A 13,990-nucleotide genomic window follows, 5' to 3' on the forward strand; every position below is an offset into this window, starting at 1 on the left:
CACTTCGCTGAAAAGAGCGATGCTACAGTTCAGAGAAAACAGTTGTGTCAGATGCCGTAAACGTTCTCGATTCACCGCGAAACATCACTCTAAATACTTGCTATTGCAGTGCTGGTACGGTGCGAATGTTCGACCAGCGCTTAAGTCAAGATTCACTTCGTTTTTAATGCAAAGAAATATGCAACAGCACAGCAGTTATCTTCTTCACGAACGGTGAGGCTTCAACATACCGTGCACCATGAAATTGCTTCCGAGAAAATATTATCGGTGGCGCGCAGCTGCTGTCGGGACTGTTTCATCACTTACTGTGCTGTGACAACAAACGCGGCAGCTGCCTGGGAAGTTAAACGACAGAAGTTCACGAAACATACGCAGGAAGCAACACGGAAGTAATAATGAAAACATTTATAGGTGTTCAGAATCTGAAACTCCCGTTTCAGTGATAGTGAAGAGGTAGCGCACCCGCCTCACAACCCCCAAAGTTCCTCGGTTCGTTTCCTAGCTTTACACAGTTTTTTTCCCCGGCAGCATCCTAATAAAGGAGTATATCTACTCCTGCAGAGGGCATACTCTTGGAAGGAGTGCGGCAACTCTGGAAAAAGGAGTGGAATATGGGACAAGCGGATACTCCATCGAAAGGAGTTCCCAGTACTCCTTATGTTCTTAGAGTGCGGAATCTGTTTGCTTCCTTCGTTTGTATGTAATAACGAGCCCCTCATTTTCCTGCACTTGCCCACTCAATAGATTAACGAGGTCCTTGGCTGTGGCACTCTTAATGCGATAGATATCTTAAGAGTGTTCTCGTACGTGTTTCTTTGTTGGTGTTCGATCACCTTCGCGGCAATACTATGCCCGCACTTATACAGGAGGGTGGCGCTGGTGCACATTTTCAAAGAGAGGTTACACGCGACATAAATGCCATCGAAAGTAGAAGATAGAACATCCAGCGCCGCAGCTCAGTTAGTTGAGCACCGAACACGAAATGCGGAAGTCATGGGTTCGGATCCCACCGCCGGATCACACACGAGAAATAAATACACCAGGTGAGCGAGTTTAAGTTGTATTTTCAGGATAGCGTAAATCCGCACTAAGACGAGATAGAGCACGACAGGCGTAGTCCACCGCGCTTTGCTCCTGCCGACAGAATGAACGTTTCTTCTATACCGTGATTTAATAAAGAATTTCAAACACTTATCTACGCTGCATTTACTTTTCCTGCTGATGGTACTAATCAGCATCATTGAACGCGCCTCCTGATTTTTTCCCGTTTTTGCGGGCCGGGCTCAGCACATTCTTAATACTCGCAGTTCGACCTGAAAAATGCAGCACAACTACGTCAGCTGTGGCCGTTGCTTGGTCACGCTCATCAGAATCGTCCACAAACGACGTTTCATAGACGTCTTCTTTAGAGTATGTTCCCTCGGCCTCCATGAAACTTAATCCCGCAGTGGTGTCAGCAGTTAAACCAGCTTTTCTCCTTAAGCCGGGGTTTTTGTTCTCGAAAGGGGCACTTGTAGTCGTAAAAGCAGGCTTCTGCGCTGTAGGCTCCGGAGATGACGTCAAGCTCAGCGTTGCAGGGCTTTGGATGTTGCTCAGCAGAGAGCGGCTCATGTGCGCAGCCATCGCAGCGCTGATCACGATGATGCCTATGCAGGCACACACGCCGCAGATGACTCGCAGCTGAGGACACTGGTCCATGCCTGAGGTCGTGCTGCTCTGTTCCTTGCTGGCTGGCGCGTGCTCCAGGTAGACGATACTGCCAGCCTCAGACATCAGCGGTGCGGGAGGATGTTTGAAGCGCACTCGCGGGTTCTGCATGAGAGGGGTGTTGGAAACGACATAAATAATACATCCCTGTCTTAATATTAAAGTCACACGATTTTGAGCTTTCGAACTGATGCAGGTACTGGTCCTCTGCATCATTCCCTGCAACGTATGGCTGATGTGTGCTTGCTCTGTACGCAATACGGCAGCCTGCTTTGGGAAGTGTTGAATTCTGTTTACTTCTCACCAGAAAAAATGGTTTGTGAGTTGGTTAAGCCCCTTACCTTGATTGCATGCTACTGTCGTGTAACTCACTGAAAGCTGTGATGAAACACAACCTGTACTCAAATGTCAGAAGCGATCAGGGCTCGACCGTGAACTGAGTACATTTATTCAGGGTTCCAACCCAATATCAGTTGTTCGGTCACACAGAGAATGTCGGTCTGCCCAGCCTAATGTAGCCATGGATTCACAAATATGCTTCAACGCATGTGCGTGTGAGGGCTTCACGTTATTAGACGGCACCTGAGAGATCGGATGGATAGGTTTTACGTTTACAAAACGTACTGGTCACTTAATGCAACAGCATTAGCTACTGTGTCAGCGTCTTTAGTGATCGATAAGCACGGTGTCGGCCACTCCCAGGGTAACTTCACTTATACTGCGGATGTAAATGCTTTTATCAGTAAGGCCTTGGATTAGCGGCTCCAGCGTAAATGTTTAAGCATTTGTGCGCAAGGAAACGTGTTCTAACAAGCAGGGGCAGGATTTCAACACGGAATTGAAGAAATTATGGCTTTGAAGAAACAAACGTGCTCTAAACAGACGAAGACAGAATGCTAGACTACTGTGTTGGTCTGTTAAGTGCACCGTTGTTTATTAAAAATCATGAACAAACTAGCTCATCAAAAGGTGTAGCTAGAAATTAGGACATACACTTTGTTCTGGTCAGATACATTAAACCTACTCTAATATGACCATTCTTTTCTGTTTTGAGAAAACTGACAGCTTAGAGTGACGAATAAAACACAAACTCTAAGGGCAACAATGGGGCCACTTGTAAATCTGGTTAAAAAATTTTCGACTTGAAACGAAAAGATGTAGGACACACAAAAAAAAATTTTAAAATTGAGGGCCCAATCAAACCTGTCGTTGATGCATTGATGCGGGCCGGTTTGAAGAAGACAGTTTTATTAACTCATCATCATCTCTAATGGTTAAATTTACAACGAGACGCAACTAAAGAGGAGACATTATCCCCTTTTAGGAAGTCGGCGCGCGCCAACTCGCGTTACAATGCTATCGTCACATTATGCGAAAGCTGTATTTTTTAATCAGCTTGTGAGACCGTTGCGTTGATCGGCGTTAATTTCGACATCAAATGCACAAATGTAAAAAAAATGATTACAGATTCACTAAAGGTTTCGTTGTTGTCAGAATATCCAGTAAAAAATCACATTAATACCTTTCATCAGCACAGCAGTTGCATATCAATGGTAATTCTGTCTTTATTGCACCCATGAGCCTCTCTCCACCTATTCTGAGCTCTTCTATTGTCAGCAGTGTAGCCATTTCGGGTGGACGACCGTCAGCCAATCCGATGCTTCAGGTAAATACGTGATCTAATAGCGGAAAGTGCGCTGAGGAGCGCCCCGCCCACCTCTTATCCCCTCTTCTGCCCTCCTTCTCGTTTTTAACCGGAGCGCTTTCATTCCCTCCGCGCTGTCCACCTCCGAGCTTTCCTCCTCATTTTCTCATGGGAGACGCAAAGCGTTCCTCCTTTGACCTGTCTTTCTCATGCTCTGAAAAGCCGCACGCCATCATCTGCAGCATCAGCCTAGCTACGACCCCTACTGGTTGAAGGCGTTGCCCAAATTTCTTTAATCAACCCTGCCCGGTGCCTGCGGCGGCCACCTTAATCCCGCAAAATTTCTAATCCCATCTGCCCACCTGACCACTCGATCGCCCTCTGTCACTATTACTTCCTCGCTTACTCCAAACCCTTACCACAATGTTAACTTGCCCTCGCATTACATGCACTGGTAATGCTCATTTGTCCTTCGTCATTTTAACTGCGATATGAATAACTTGAATTTATTTAATGACTGATTCTGCTCTCTTCCTATCTCTTAACATTACAAACACCATTTTCTTTTCTTCATGTCATACCGCTATCAGAAACTCAATTTCAAGCTTTTGATTAGCCTTCAAAGTTCTGCCACGTACGTTAACTGGTACTGGCAAGCTACCATGGTCATAAGCTTGCTACTTCAGCATTAATGGTAACGTTTGATCCACCAACCTAGAAGGCCAACAAAATGAACTCCTCCTTTCTTCTCGCTTAGTTATGCGACTCCCATTGTCCGGGTCTCCGGATTCTACGTGCCCTAAGTTAGTGTATTTCCTGAAAGCTTCTGATGCATCGCTGGTTGTCGTTAACTGTTCAGTGACACCCAGACTACTGAACACTAGTTTACATTTGTTCATATTATTTTCAGGTTCGCCGTTGAGCTTTACCATAGAAAGTCCTCGATCATGCATGATCAATGTTTCTTCACCTGAGTTTTTAGCAAACCACCGTCATAAGTTAACGGAAGGTTACGTAGGAATTCCGCATTAACATCTATTGCGAACTCCTCGCAATCCATGTTTTTCAATAGCTGCTGTAAACACGCCGTTAACGGTGCTGCTAAAACCATGTCTCCTTGCCTGACACCTTCATTTTATCACTATCCCTACTTACGACTCTGGCGGCTGTTCAGCATCTACATGTATTTTCAACAACCTTCCACATACCTCTTCTACACGCAGGTACCGCCACGCTTACGAGTGCTGTGTTTTTCACTGAGTAAAATCTTTCTAATAATCTATGAAATCTTTATACAGGATGATCAAAATTAAGTCAGAGAGATTTCTTCAGATCAGGCACTGAGATGTACGTGAAATCCACTTGTGCACATAAGTTATGCGGCCAGGGAGACAAAAGGTGAGATAATATTCGTCTCTGTCAGGCACCTAATTACCTAAAACTATTTATTGAACTTTTTTTAGGGAATGCAGTGAGCCGGGCATGTTAATATCGGAAGTTTATACACAAACATATTTTCAATGCAATTCTGTTTTGTACAAGTCTTCTAAATGCCCGTGTTCCGAAATGTCCGACTGCAAGTCTTCATATGTTCGTATAATTACACATGCAAGACTGATGACCAGCTCCTAGCTCCTCCCCCGGGTGAGGCGTCTGTTGCTTGCGGCGTTCAGTCTGGAAACGGGGTTAAAGCATAGATAAAGGTGATAAATACTCCCCTCCCTTTCGCTCTCGGTTGGGGAAATAAAAAATTAAGCTCCCAAAACCGCTGCCGAAACACGCAACCGCTCAGTCTGCAACGACAGCGACGGTGCCTTGCCGAGGCATGGGAGGCAGCGGAAAACCCGGAGGAGAAATTGCGTGCGTAATGGGTGCCCAGATGGACGGGCGATGTCTTTGCCTATGTTATGCAAATAAAGTAACTGCTGATTCTAACTCGTATAATTTGTTTTCATTGAAATCAACAAAAAACGTGACTTGGCAGTGCGGAATACTCCATTTTGATTTTTAATGTCCAATGAGCTCATGCACAAACCTGACTTTGTATGTAAACATGACACCTGTAAAGATATTATAGCTTCTAGAAAACTCCAAAATATTTCCTACTGCACCAGCGACACACATAAACCACTCTCGCGTTGCTCCATTAAATCAGTGCAGTGCTTCTGGGATGATGGAGCAGAAAACTCCGAGGAGAAAATGCGTGAGTAATGGGTGCCCAGATGGACGGGCAATGTCTTTGCCTATGTTATGCAAATAAAGTAACTGCTGATTATAATTCGTATAATTTGTTTTCATAGAAATCAACAAAAAACGTGACTTGGCAGTGCGGAATACTCCATTTTGCTTTTTAATGTCCAATGAGCTCATTCACAAACCTGACTTTGTATGTAAACATGACACCCGTGAAGATATTATAGCTTCTAGAAAAGTCCAAAATATTTCCTATCGCAGCAGCGACACACATAAACCACTATCGCGTTGCTCCATTAAATCAGTGCAGTGCTTCTGGGTTGATGGTCGCACAGGCCGCTTTTAACCCGTTCTTTATGGCATTAAAGTCAATTCTCTCTCAATTGCACAGATTTCATCTTTAATGCAGCTCCCCCAAAGCAGGCAAGCGTAGAAAAATCAAGGAATCTGGGTCGCAAACACACATCTGCATTGGACCTGATCCACAGTCGTTGAAAATGTTTGTTCAACAAGCTCTTTAATTGTAGAAGAGGAACGTGGTGGTACTCTATCATGCTGGACCAGAATTCGCGCGCCTAATTACGGAGCAGATTAGCGAAGTAGTCGACAGCACCAGCAAGTATTGGTTGCGCGCACCTCAATCTGTCGAGATTGTCCTGAAAAATTTTAGGACCAATAATACTATCATCTTGTATTTCACAATATACATTCACAAGAGTAGATATTCACACTCAACCATACTGGGTGCTTGTTTTTGCCGCAGTCAATAGTAATTCTCTTGAAAGCAGTCGCAGAAGTTGTAAACATTCACAGTGACATTCGGACAAAACCGAGGTTCATCAGTCCAAACTAATTTTTTGTAGGAATTGCTTACCGTCATCAATTTTGATCAGGCCCAAATATATAAAGTGAAGCCGCTTTTCAAAATCTGCTTTATTAAACTCCTGGCGAAGGCAAACGTGGTACGGATGGAAGTTACAGTTCCTTAAGAAATTGACGGCTGTTACGAAGGTGCGTCGTACTCTTAGTAATCTGTTGCAGGCTGACTAATGGCATGCAGTTAACGTACACGAAACTGTCAATTTACAAGCCTTCATCGACAATCACTTTTGTGGCCTGTCCCTGATGTTGGTTTTAGGCGTTTATGCGGAGGCGTTGAAAAACGTTTATGAAATTTTACTTAATCGGACTCTGACGCTTTGGCTGGCGAGCCGCTTAGAGACGCATCGCTCATGAGGCGTTTTCATTCATCTGAGCCAACGGAAGTACACATCTATTTTAAACGCGACAATGTTAAGGAGCTCGTGTGGCAGAAAAGCCGGTGTCGTCGGCGTCTTTGGCCGTGAGCGAAAAATGGCGCACCTCTGTGGCCACCTGAACCGCGCCGTAAGAGAAAGGATTTTCCTTCCCTTACGGGAGAGCCAACGAATGAACGCCGTGAGCGGACGCACTTCACCTCGGCTCCGTGGATTCTTTTGTAGTTCTAAAAGGCTTTCGGGAGTAATTAGGCAAGTAACTATAAATAAATAAGCAAACAAATGCTTTACGTCGCGGGACTCGCGTAAGCGTGCAGGTGATCTGATTTAGATCATGTTTACAGGAGTTACAAGAAGTTGGTCAAAAGAAATAAACCAGCGAAAAAAAGACGCAGGACCAGGAGAAGACACACACAGACTGCAGCCGGGGAAAAAGTTGGTGGCCAGGCTTTCATGCAGCAGTGGTACACAGCTACGTTTCGGCGAAATTTCCTTTTTTTATTGCGACTTACACATGCACCTACAAAAAAGATGTACGCGCAGTCACCTACGCAAAACATATGCATCAGTCGAGATTTGGTTTTCGTGTTACCCTGGTAGGACGTGAAAGCCCCCTACCGGGTTAACGAAATCTCCGGCTTGCAGGCGCCGCCATGCTTTCGCTTCTCTATTACTTAGCATCTTATCCGGCGGTGGCAGCAGTTTTCTGTTTAGTCTATAGTTCTCAACGATTTCAAATAGGTTTGCGCGCGTTCGTCCAGGTTCCGACAGTCCGGCGGTTCCATGGCTACCCGGAAGCAAAGAATATGGGAATGCGCCTACTACCCCGGAGTCGACGAAGATATTGATAGCAGAGAAAGCTGGGAAGCTATGTTGCGCAGCGAAGAAACCGCTCGGCAGAAACCAGCCAATCCGCCTGGCGGCTGATGCCGCTCTTTGCTAGCCTTTAGTCACGGAGGCTCCGACCCCCAACCACCAGGCCTGCGTGCCGGGGGCGGTAAGGGGTCTCCATTTGCGGTGGAAATAAAAGCTCTCATCCATCCATCCATCTGTCCAGTCGAGATTTCCACACGTGAAATTGTCGCGACTTGACTTCCGCTGCTGGCGCAGTCCGCGGCGTCATTGGTTCCGCCGTTTTCTGAAGCTGCTTATAGCTCGAACGTGCATGGTGAAAGCCCATACTGTTCAACACTGCTTAAATTATCCAAAATTTTTAAAACGTAGCCCTTGAAAGCCAGCTGAAGCAAAGCGCTACGCAGCAAGGCCGTCAGTTCCGTACTGAGATCCCCGTGGATGACGTCACGACAGTCCCGGCCAATCGCGGGCAAGAGCAGCGTTTGCTCGGCGCCCTTAGGCGAAGAGCCCGTTTTCTTCTAAAAACAGCTTTTTGCGTTTATTTCCGCTCTTTTTGAATGAAATATTCTTTTTCAGCAGAATGAAAGCTATAAAAGGATGAGAACCCAATTTTTTGCGAAAAGTGCTTCAGCTGCCTTTTAAGCGTCGTCCAAATTTTTTTCTTGGGTGGAGTACCTCGTCCCGGAGGAAGCAGCAATGTAAGTGACGCGTGTTTCAACGTTATTCTTCGTGGTGGTTTTTCACAGGCGGCGCTAAAGCGGAGGCAGTCTTGTAGCTCGCAACGAATCCAACCCGTTGACGAGATGATGTCGCAATGCGATTGCAAGCAGTGCAAAAATGTGCCGAAAAATTGTTTGCCATGATGGACCATAAAACTGTAACGCCTAATGCTTACCCCACACCGCGCAGTCACTACTGTATTTCCGCAAGCGAGATTGAAAGAGGAACATATATCAGCCGTACATATGCCATGACCCTGCCGACAAACAAAACGCAGCACGCAACATCCGCGTTACAGAGGGTAGAAACGTTGCACAGATCCGCGCAGTCTTGCATGCGTAATTATAAGAAGAGATGTGAAAACTAGTTGGTTATATGACCTTATATATTTATTTATTTTTTATTCATATTTATTTATTATAACTTGACATGCCCCAATACAGGAGTATAAGATGACGGAGTGGAGTTCAGGGCAAACGGTTGTTTCGATGGATGATCTGAATGATGATGGGTCGGAATAATGTACGACGCCGTTGGGCAAGTGATTCGAGTCCTTTGTAGTGCGTACAAAAATGATGACAGAGAAGCACTTGTCCGGACAGGGAGAGGGCAAACAGCCCTCTGGTGGTTTGTGCGGCTGGACATGGAGGTGGGCAGGGCTGATATGAGAATTTATCATAGGATAATAGCAAAACTCATGAAAAGGCAGTCTTGCAACAGTACGGCGGTCTGCCAAGTTTGTAAGATGAGCATTACGTTTTAGTTTAGTTACATTTACGTGATAGGAAAAGGCCAAGTGAATGAATCTTGCTGCGAGGTTTTGTGTTGCTTGTAGTATGTTAGATAGGTTACTGTGATAGGGGTCCCAAACAGCGCATGCGTATCTAAATTGCGAGGACTGAATGTTAAATAAGCTAATAATTTTACTGATAGGAGGCCTAGGTGAAGAGTTCGCCGAAAATAACCGAAACGCGATTAGCATTTACTCAAACGTTCATCAAGAGAGTTTACTTAATTACGTGACTTATGGTGGCAGTTATCTCATTTTTGTGTCCCCGTGCATGCATCACTTATGTGCTGAGGTGGATTTCACGTACCTCTCAGCGCCTAACTTTAAAGAGTAGCTTTGGTTACCCTGTATAAGGGTTTGTTATATTCCTCGCACTGCTTGATTACTGTAATGATGGTGCGCATATCCCCGATTGTCGAGTTGCCTATGACCCATATCCTGTGTGACATTCCTTGTGTGCTACGAGGTACATTCCTTGTGTGTGTGCTACGAGGTACATTCCTTGTGTGTGCTACGAGGTTCCACGTTCGACGGCGCGGCGTAGACGGAGACCCAGATGACAGGCATCATCAATTACCCAGCCATGCTCGTTGAGAGTGACAACCAGAACGAAGGGCCGTGACGGACACCTGTCATGGCGGACAGGCAGTACTCGCCAAGAATGTGGAAAGACAGGCGCTAGTGAACAAAAGCGCATTCCCAGGATGGCCGTGACGGACACCTGTCATGGCGGACAGGCAAGACTCGCCAAGAATGTGGGAAGACAGGGGCGACCCTTAGTCTGGTTTCCCGGAGCAACAGACGAACCCATTCATGCTTATTAGCTGTGTCCCGCCGTCGGTAGCGCGGCAGCATCGTGGGCCCTTTCGCCCCCTCCTCTGTTGCTGACGAGCGACGCGGACCGATGGTGGGAGGCGGTATGCATGCCTGAGGCAAGGATTAGCTCCGAAGAGAGAGCCTGTGTATACTCTCACTTGAGAGAGAGTGGTGGCGTTTTTGTTGTTTATTTAGTTTGTATTGTTAACAGACTCTGGGTTCGAGGCTAAGCCCAACCCTAGGGGTTGTCCCCATCTCGCATGTTATTTTTGATTGGAGAATTGATGCTTTGGGCAGGCCACTGGAAATGACCGCCCTTAGTCCTTTGTTAATCAAGCGCTTAAAAGCACATGTAAACGGATGCAGTCCAGTCTGAGCTGAGGCTCCATGCTTAGCATGTAACTTGATGCTTTTTCCAGTTTAACTCTCTGTATATGTATGCTGTAAATATATGCTCTGCTGTCATCATCTACAAGCACGCTCAGGACGACATCGTTCGCCAAGAGGGCCTTCAGCGCCGAAGCCCGACGGCGTGCAGCTTCTGCCAGCAACCGCTCGAGCCCAACTCCGGAGCCACTCCATCGCCCCCATGAAGTCGTCGGCACGTAAGCTCGGACGCCCCAGCCTCTGATGTATAATCTTAATCATGTGTAATTATTGAATATACCTGTTTGTTTAAACTGAGCCATACGGTGTCTCTTTGCCTCTCCGTCCCGTGTGGACCTGCGCATTATGGGGGTCATCACACTGGTGTCAGAAGTGGGGTTTCAAAAGCAAATGTCCTCTGAATGCTGCGACATTCATGACTTCAAAATTGTAATCAAAATGGAATCACGGGACTGATTGTGGGACTTTTACCCCCATTTGAGAGGCTTGAGGCACCGGAGGGCTTGAAAAAAAAAATGTCTTTATCTGAGGGAGCTCCCACCCCACAGCCGTCGCTCGGAGCAAGCATGCTGGCATTAGGAAGCGTCATTCCGACGTTTACGGGAGATAAGACAGGGGTTCCAATCTGCGATTTCTTTTCCATGCTAGAAGAGATTGGGAAAATGGGGGGATGGTCCGATGCTCAAATGCTGGGAATGGCGAGGTGTAAGATGGCAGGAGCTGCTCATGATTTTGCATGGCGAGACGAAAAAGTAAAATCCACAAAATCATTTGCGGAATTTAAGAAGCTCGCGTTTGAGCATTTTGACACTGAACCACGTCACGTGCGAGTACAGAGGTTCCGTGACGCCGGACAGATGGTAGGGGAGGACGTGCGAACGTTTGCGTCGCGGCTTCAGCGCTTAGCGCGCGATACGTTAAGCAGGGAGGAGGAAGGAGACCAGCTTAAGAAGAAATACGCGGAGGATATACTTAAAGAGGAAATGACCGCTTTGTTCGTGGCTGGTCTGCAAGACCCCGTGCGCCGGTTCGTGCTCTCGCGCAAGCCGAGCAATTTCGACCAAGCCGTGGAGGCCGCATTGGATGAGGAACAAAATGAGGCGTTAACGACAGCCGCAGCGAGAGTACGCGTCATAGAGAGAGCGGTGCTCAACCCTGAGGTTGCTCTCTTGACAGAGCGGTTAGATCGCTTAGAACAGCTGCTATCTCAGCAGGTAGAACGCCAGGTTGAAGCGCGCGCTCAACAGCGCCCATTCGCTGGAAACCGGAGACCGCCACAAAGCTACAGGCGCGGTATGCGAGAGTTTGAAAAAATCGTATACTTCGCTTGCCAGGGTCGCGGACACATCGCCAGGTTCTGCCAAAACGTGCGCCGTGGGGAGCCACAAAGAGAAGCAGGCGAGACACGCCCTAAGCAAGCCTACAGCGGGGCTCCAGATACCGAGACAAAAAACTAGATAGTCCTCCCCAGCCTGAGGAGCGTGGGGAGGGAGCAGTGGATGATGAGGTGGTGGTAGTTTGTGTGGCCGACGAGGCATGCCCTGTTGTGCGTTGCCAGTTAAATGGTTGTTGCATGGAATTGTTGATAGATACGGGGTCAAAGGTGACATTGCTTAAGGAGAGCAGTTTTACCACGCTTCGAAGGAAGGGGGACCGCGAGGTGTTGGAAGCGTCTGGTGGTATGGCATCAAATTTGTAGGCATAACGGGGGATCCTCTTGGCATAAGTGGACTCTACCGGTTACACTTCTCTCTCGGCGGAATTGCATTGGAGCACCCCTGCTACGTATGCTCGGACACGGTGTCTCTGCCAAACGGAGTGTCAGGTATATTAGGGCAGGATTTTTTGAGAAAAAGGAAGGTAGTAGTCTCATTCTCTGAGGAAGAGGTTAATGCGGGCGGATCAAAAGTTCCGTTTTTGAACAGGAGAGGGGCTGAGATTCGCATTACCGATATTGACACCCGTCAAACAGTGGGATCATTGGAGAAAGTATATTCGCGGGTTGCCGTCAGGCTGGTCGATGAGGCGGTCGTCCTTCCTTGGTCGGAGCACATTTTGTACGCGTTTGTGCCTTCAGATGTAGAGAGCGGCGCCGTGGGAGTGCTTGAGCCGGTCGACTCTCTCAGCAATGGCCTGAAGGCAGCCGCGTGCCTCGTGACAGTTAATGACGCCCACAGAGTGCCCCTACGGGTGGTTAACTGTAGCCAGCAGCCACTGAGCCTTCCCAAGAACAAAACATTGGCTTTCTTCACCTCTGCGATAGAGAAACGTGAGCCCACCGATACGGTACTCGCAACTGTAGAGCATGCTAGTCCTTCGGCTGCTCCAAAGGTGTCGTTCGATCTTTCTCACGTAAAATCCAGGGAGAGGGAGGCTCTGGCTGGTTTGCTGAACGACTACTCGGAAGTATTCGCCGCGTCCAACCTGGATTTGGGCTGCTGTGGCGTTATAAAGCACAGGATAGAAACCGGCACTTCATCGCCCGTTTACCAGCGTGCGTACAGGATTCCTTACTCCCAACGTGAGGAGATAGAAGCGGCAGGTGCAGGACCTGATTGATCGCGGCATTGTCGAACACTCAAAGTCACCCTGGGGAGCACCAGCACTATTGGTGGAAAAGCCAGATGGCTCGTATCGATTGGTAGTGGACTACCGCAAACTAAATGCCGTAACTCGCATCGATCCATACCCCATCCCCAATATACAGGAGACGCTTTCTCAGCTGGGCTCTGCCAGGTACTTCACGGTAGTGGACATGGCGGCGGGATTCTGGCAGATAGCAATGGATCCGGCAGATGCCGAGGGAGAAACGGCATTCAACACGCCCTCAGGGCACTATGAATGGAAAAGAATGCCGATCGGTCTGGCCAACAGCCCTGCTGTCTGGCAGAGAACCGCTGATGTTATCCTGGCAGGTCTTCTGGGGAGGCTGTGCTTCGTGTATATGGATGACATTATCATATACAGTGACAGTTTTGATAACCATTTGCGCGATATTGAGCAGGTTTTGGTGCGACTAAGAGCAGCGGGTCTCAAGCTGAAGCCCTCTAAGTGCCAATTCCTCAAAAACGAGGTGAAATACCTCGGGCACGTTGTTTCAGCTGACGGCGTGCGACCGGACCCTGAGAAACTAAGGTGTGTCTCGGATTTTCCATCCCCGACTATCGTCCGCCAGGTCCGGCAGTTTCTCGGCCTGATCGGTTACTACCGAAGGCACATAGAGGAGTTCGCCAAGCTCGCTAAGCCACTCACCGCCTTAACAGCCAAAAATGTCGCCTTTCGCTGGGACGAAAACGCGGAGAATGCTTTTGGGGCCCTGAAAAGGAAGCTAATGAGTGCACCACTGTTGCGCCACCCGGATTTTAATTTGCCCTTCGTTATGGCCACAGATGCGTCAAAGTTCGCAGTTGGTGCCGTGCTATCTCAGGTTATCGAGGGCAAAGAACATCCCGTTGCTTTTGCTAGCCGACAGCTGAGCCCCACAGAGCAAAAGTACGGAGCTACGGAAAGGGAGTGCCTCGCCGTTGTCTGGGCAGTAAAGCACTTCAGATGCTACCTTTACGGCCGCAAATTCAAGCTAGTCACAGACTACCATCCTCTGAAATGGGTGATGAGTGTCAG

At 47.7% G+C, this 13,990-nt stretch overlaps 1 protein-coding gene across 1 annotated transcript in view; it reads right to left on the minus strand.

The window, feature by feature from the left end:
- Window positions 1-1,227: 1,227 nt before the first annotated feature.
- The window catches only part of LOC144123913 (uncharacterized), a 17,823-nt gene continuing 5,060 nt past the window's right edge, over window positions 1,228-13,990 (minus strand). Inside the window, exon 3 of the mRNA XM_077656625.1 lies at window positions 1,228-1,812. Coding sequence (XP_077512751.1) covers window positions 1,228-1,812 — 585 coding nt within the window. The remainder of the gene's footprint in view (window positions 1,813-13,990) is intronic.

The sequence above is a fragment of the Amblyomma americanum genome, chromosome 3 (assembly GCF_052857255.1).
Source record: "Amblyomma americanum isolate KBUSLIRL-KWMA chromosome 3, ASM5285725v1, whole genome shotgun sequence".
Lineage (NCBI taxonomy): Eukaryota > Metazoa > Arthropoda > Arachnida > Ixodida > Ixodidae > Amblyomma > Amblyomma americanum.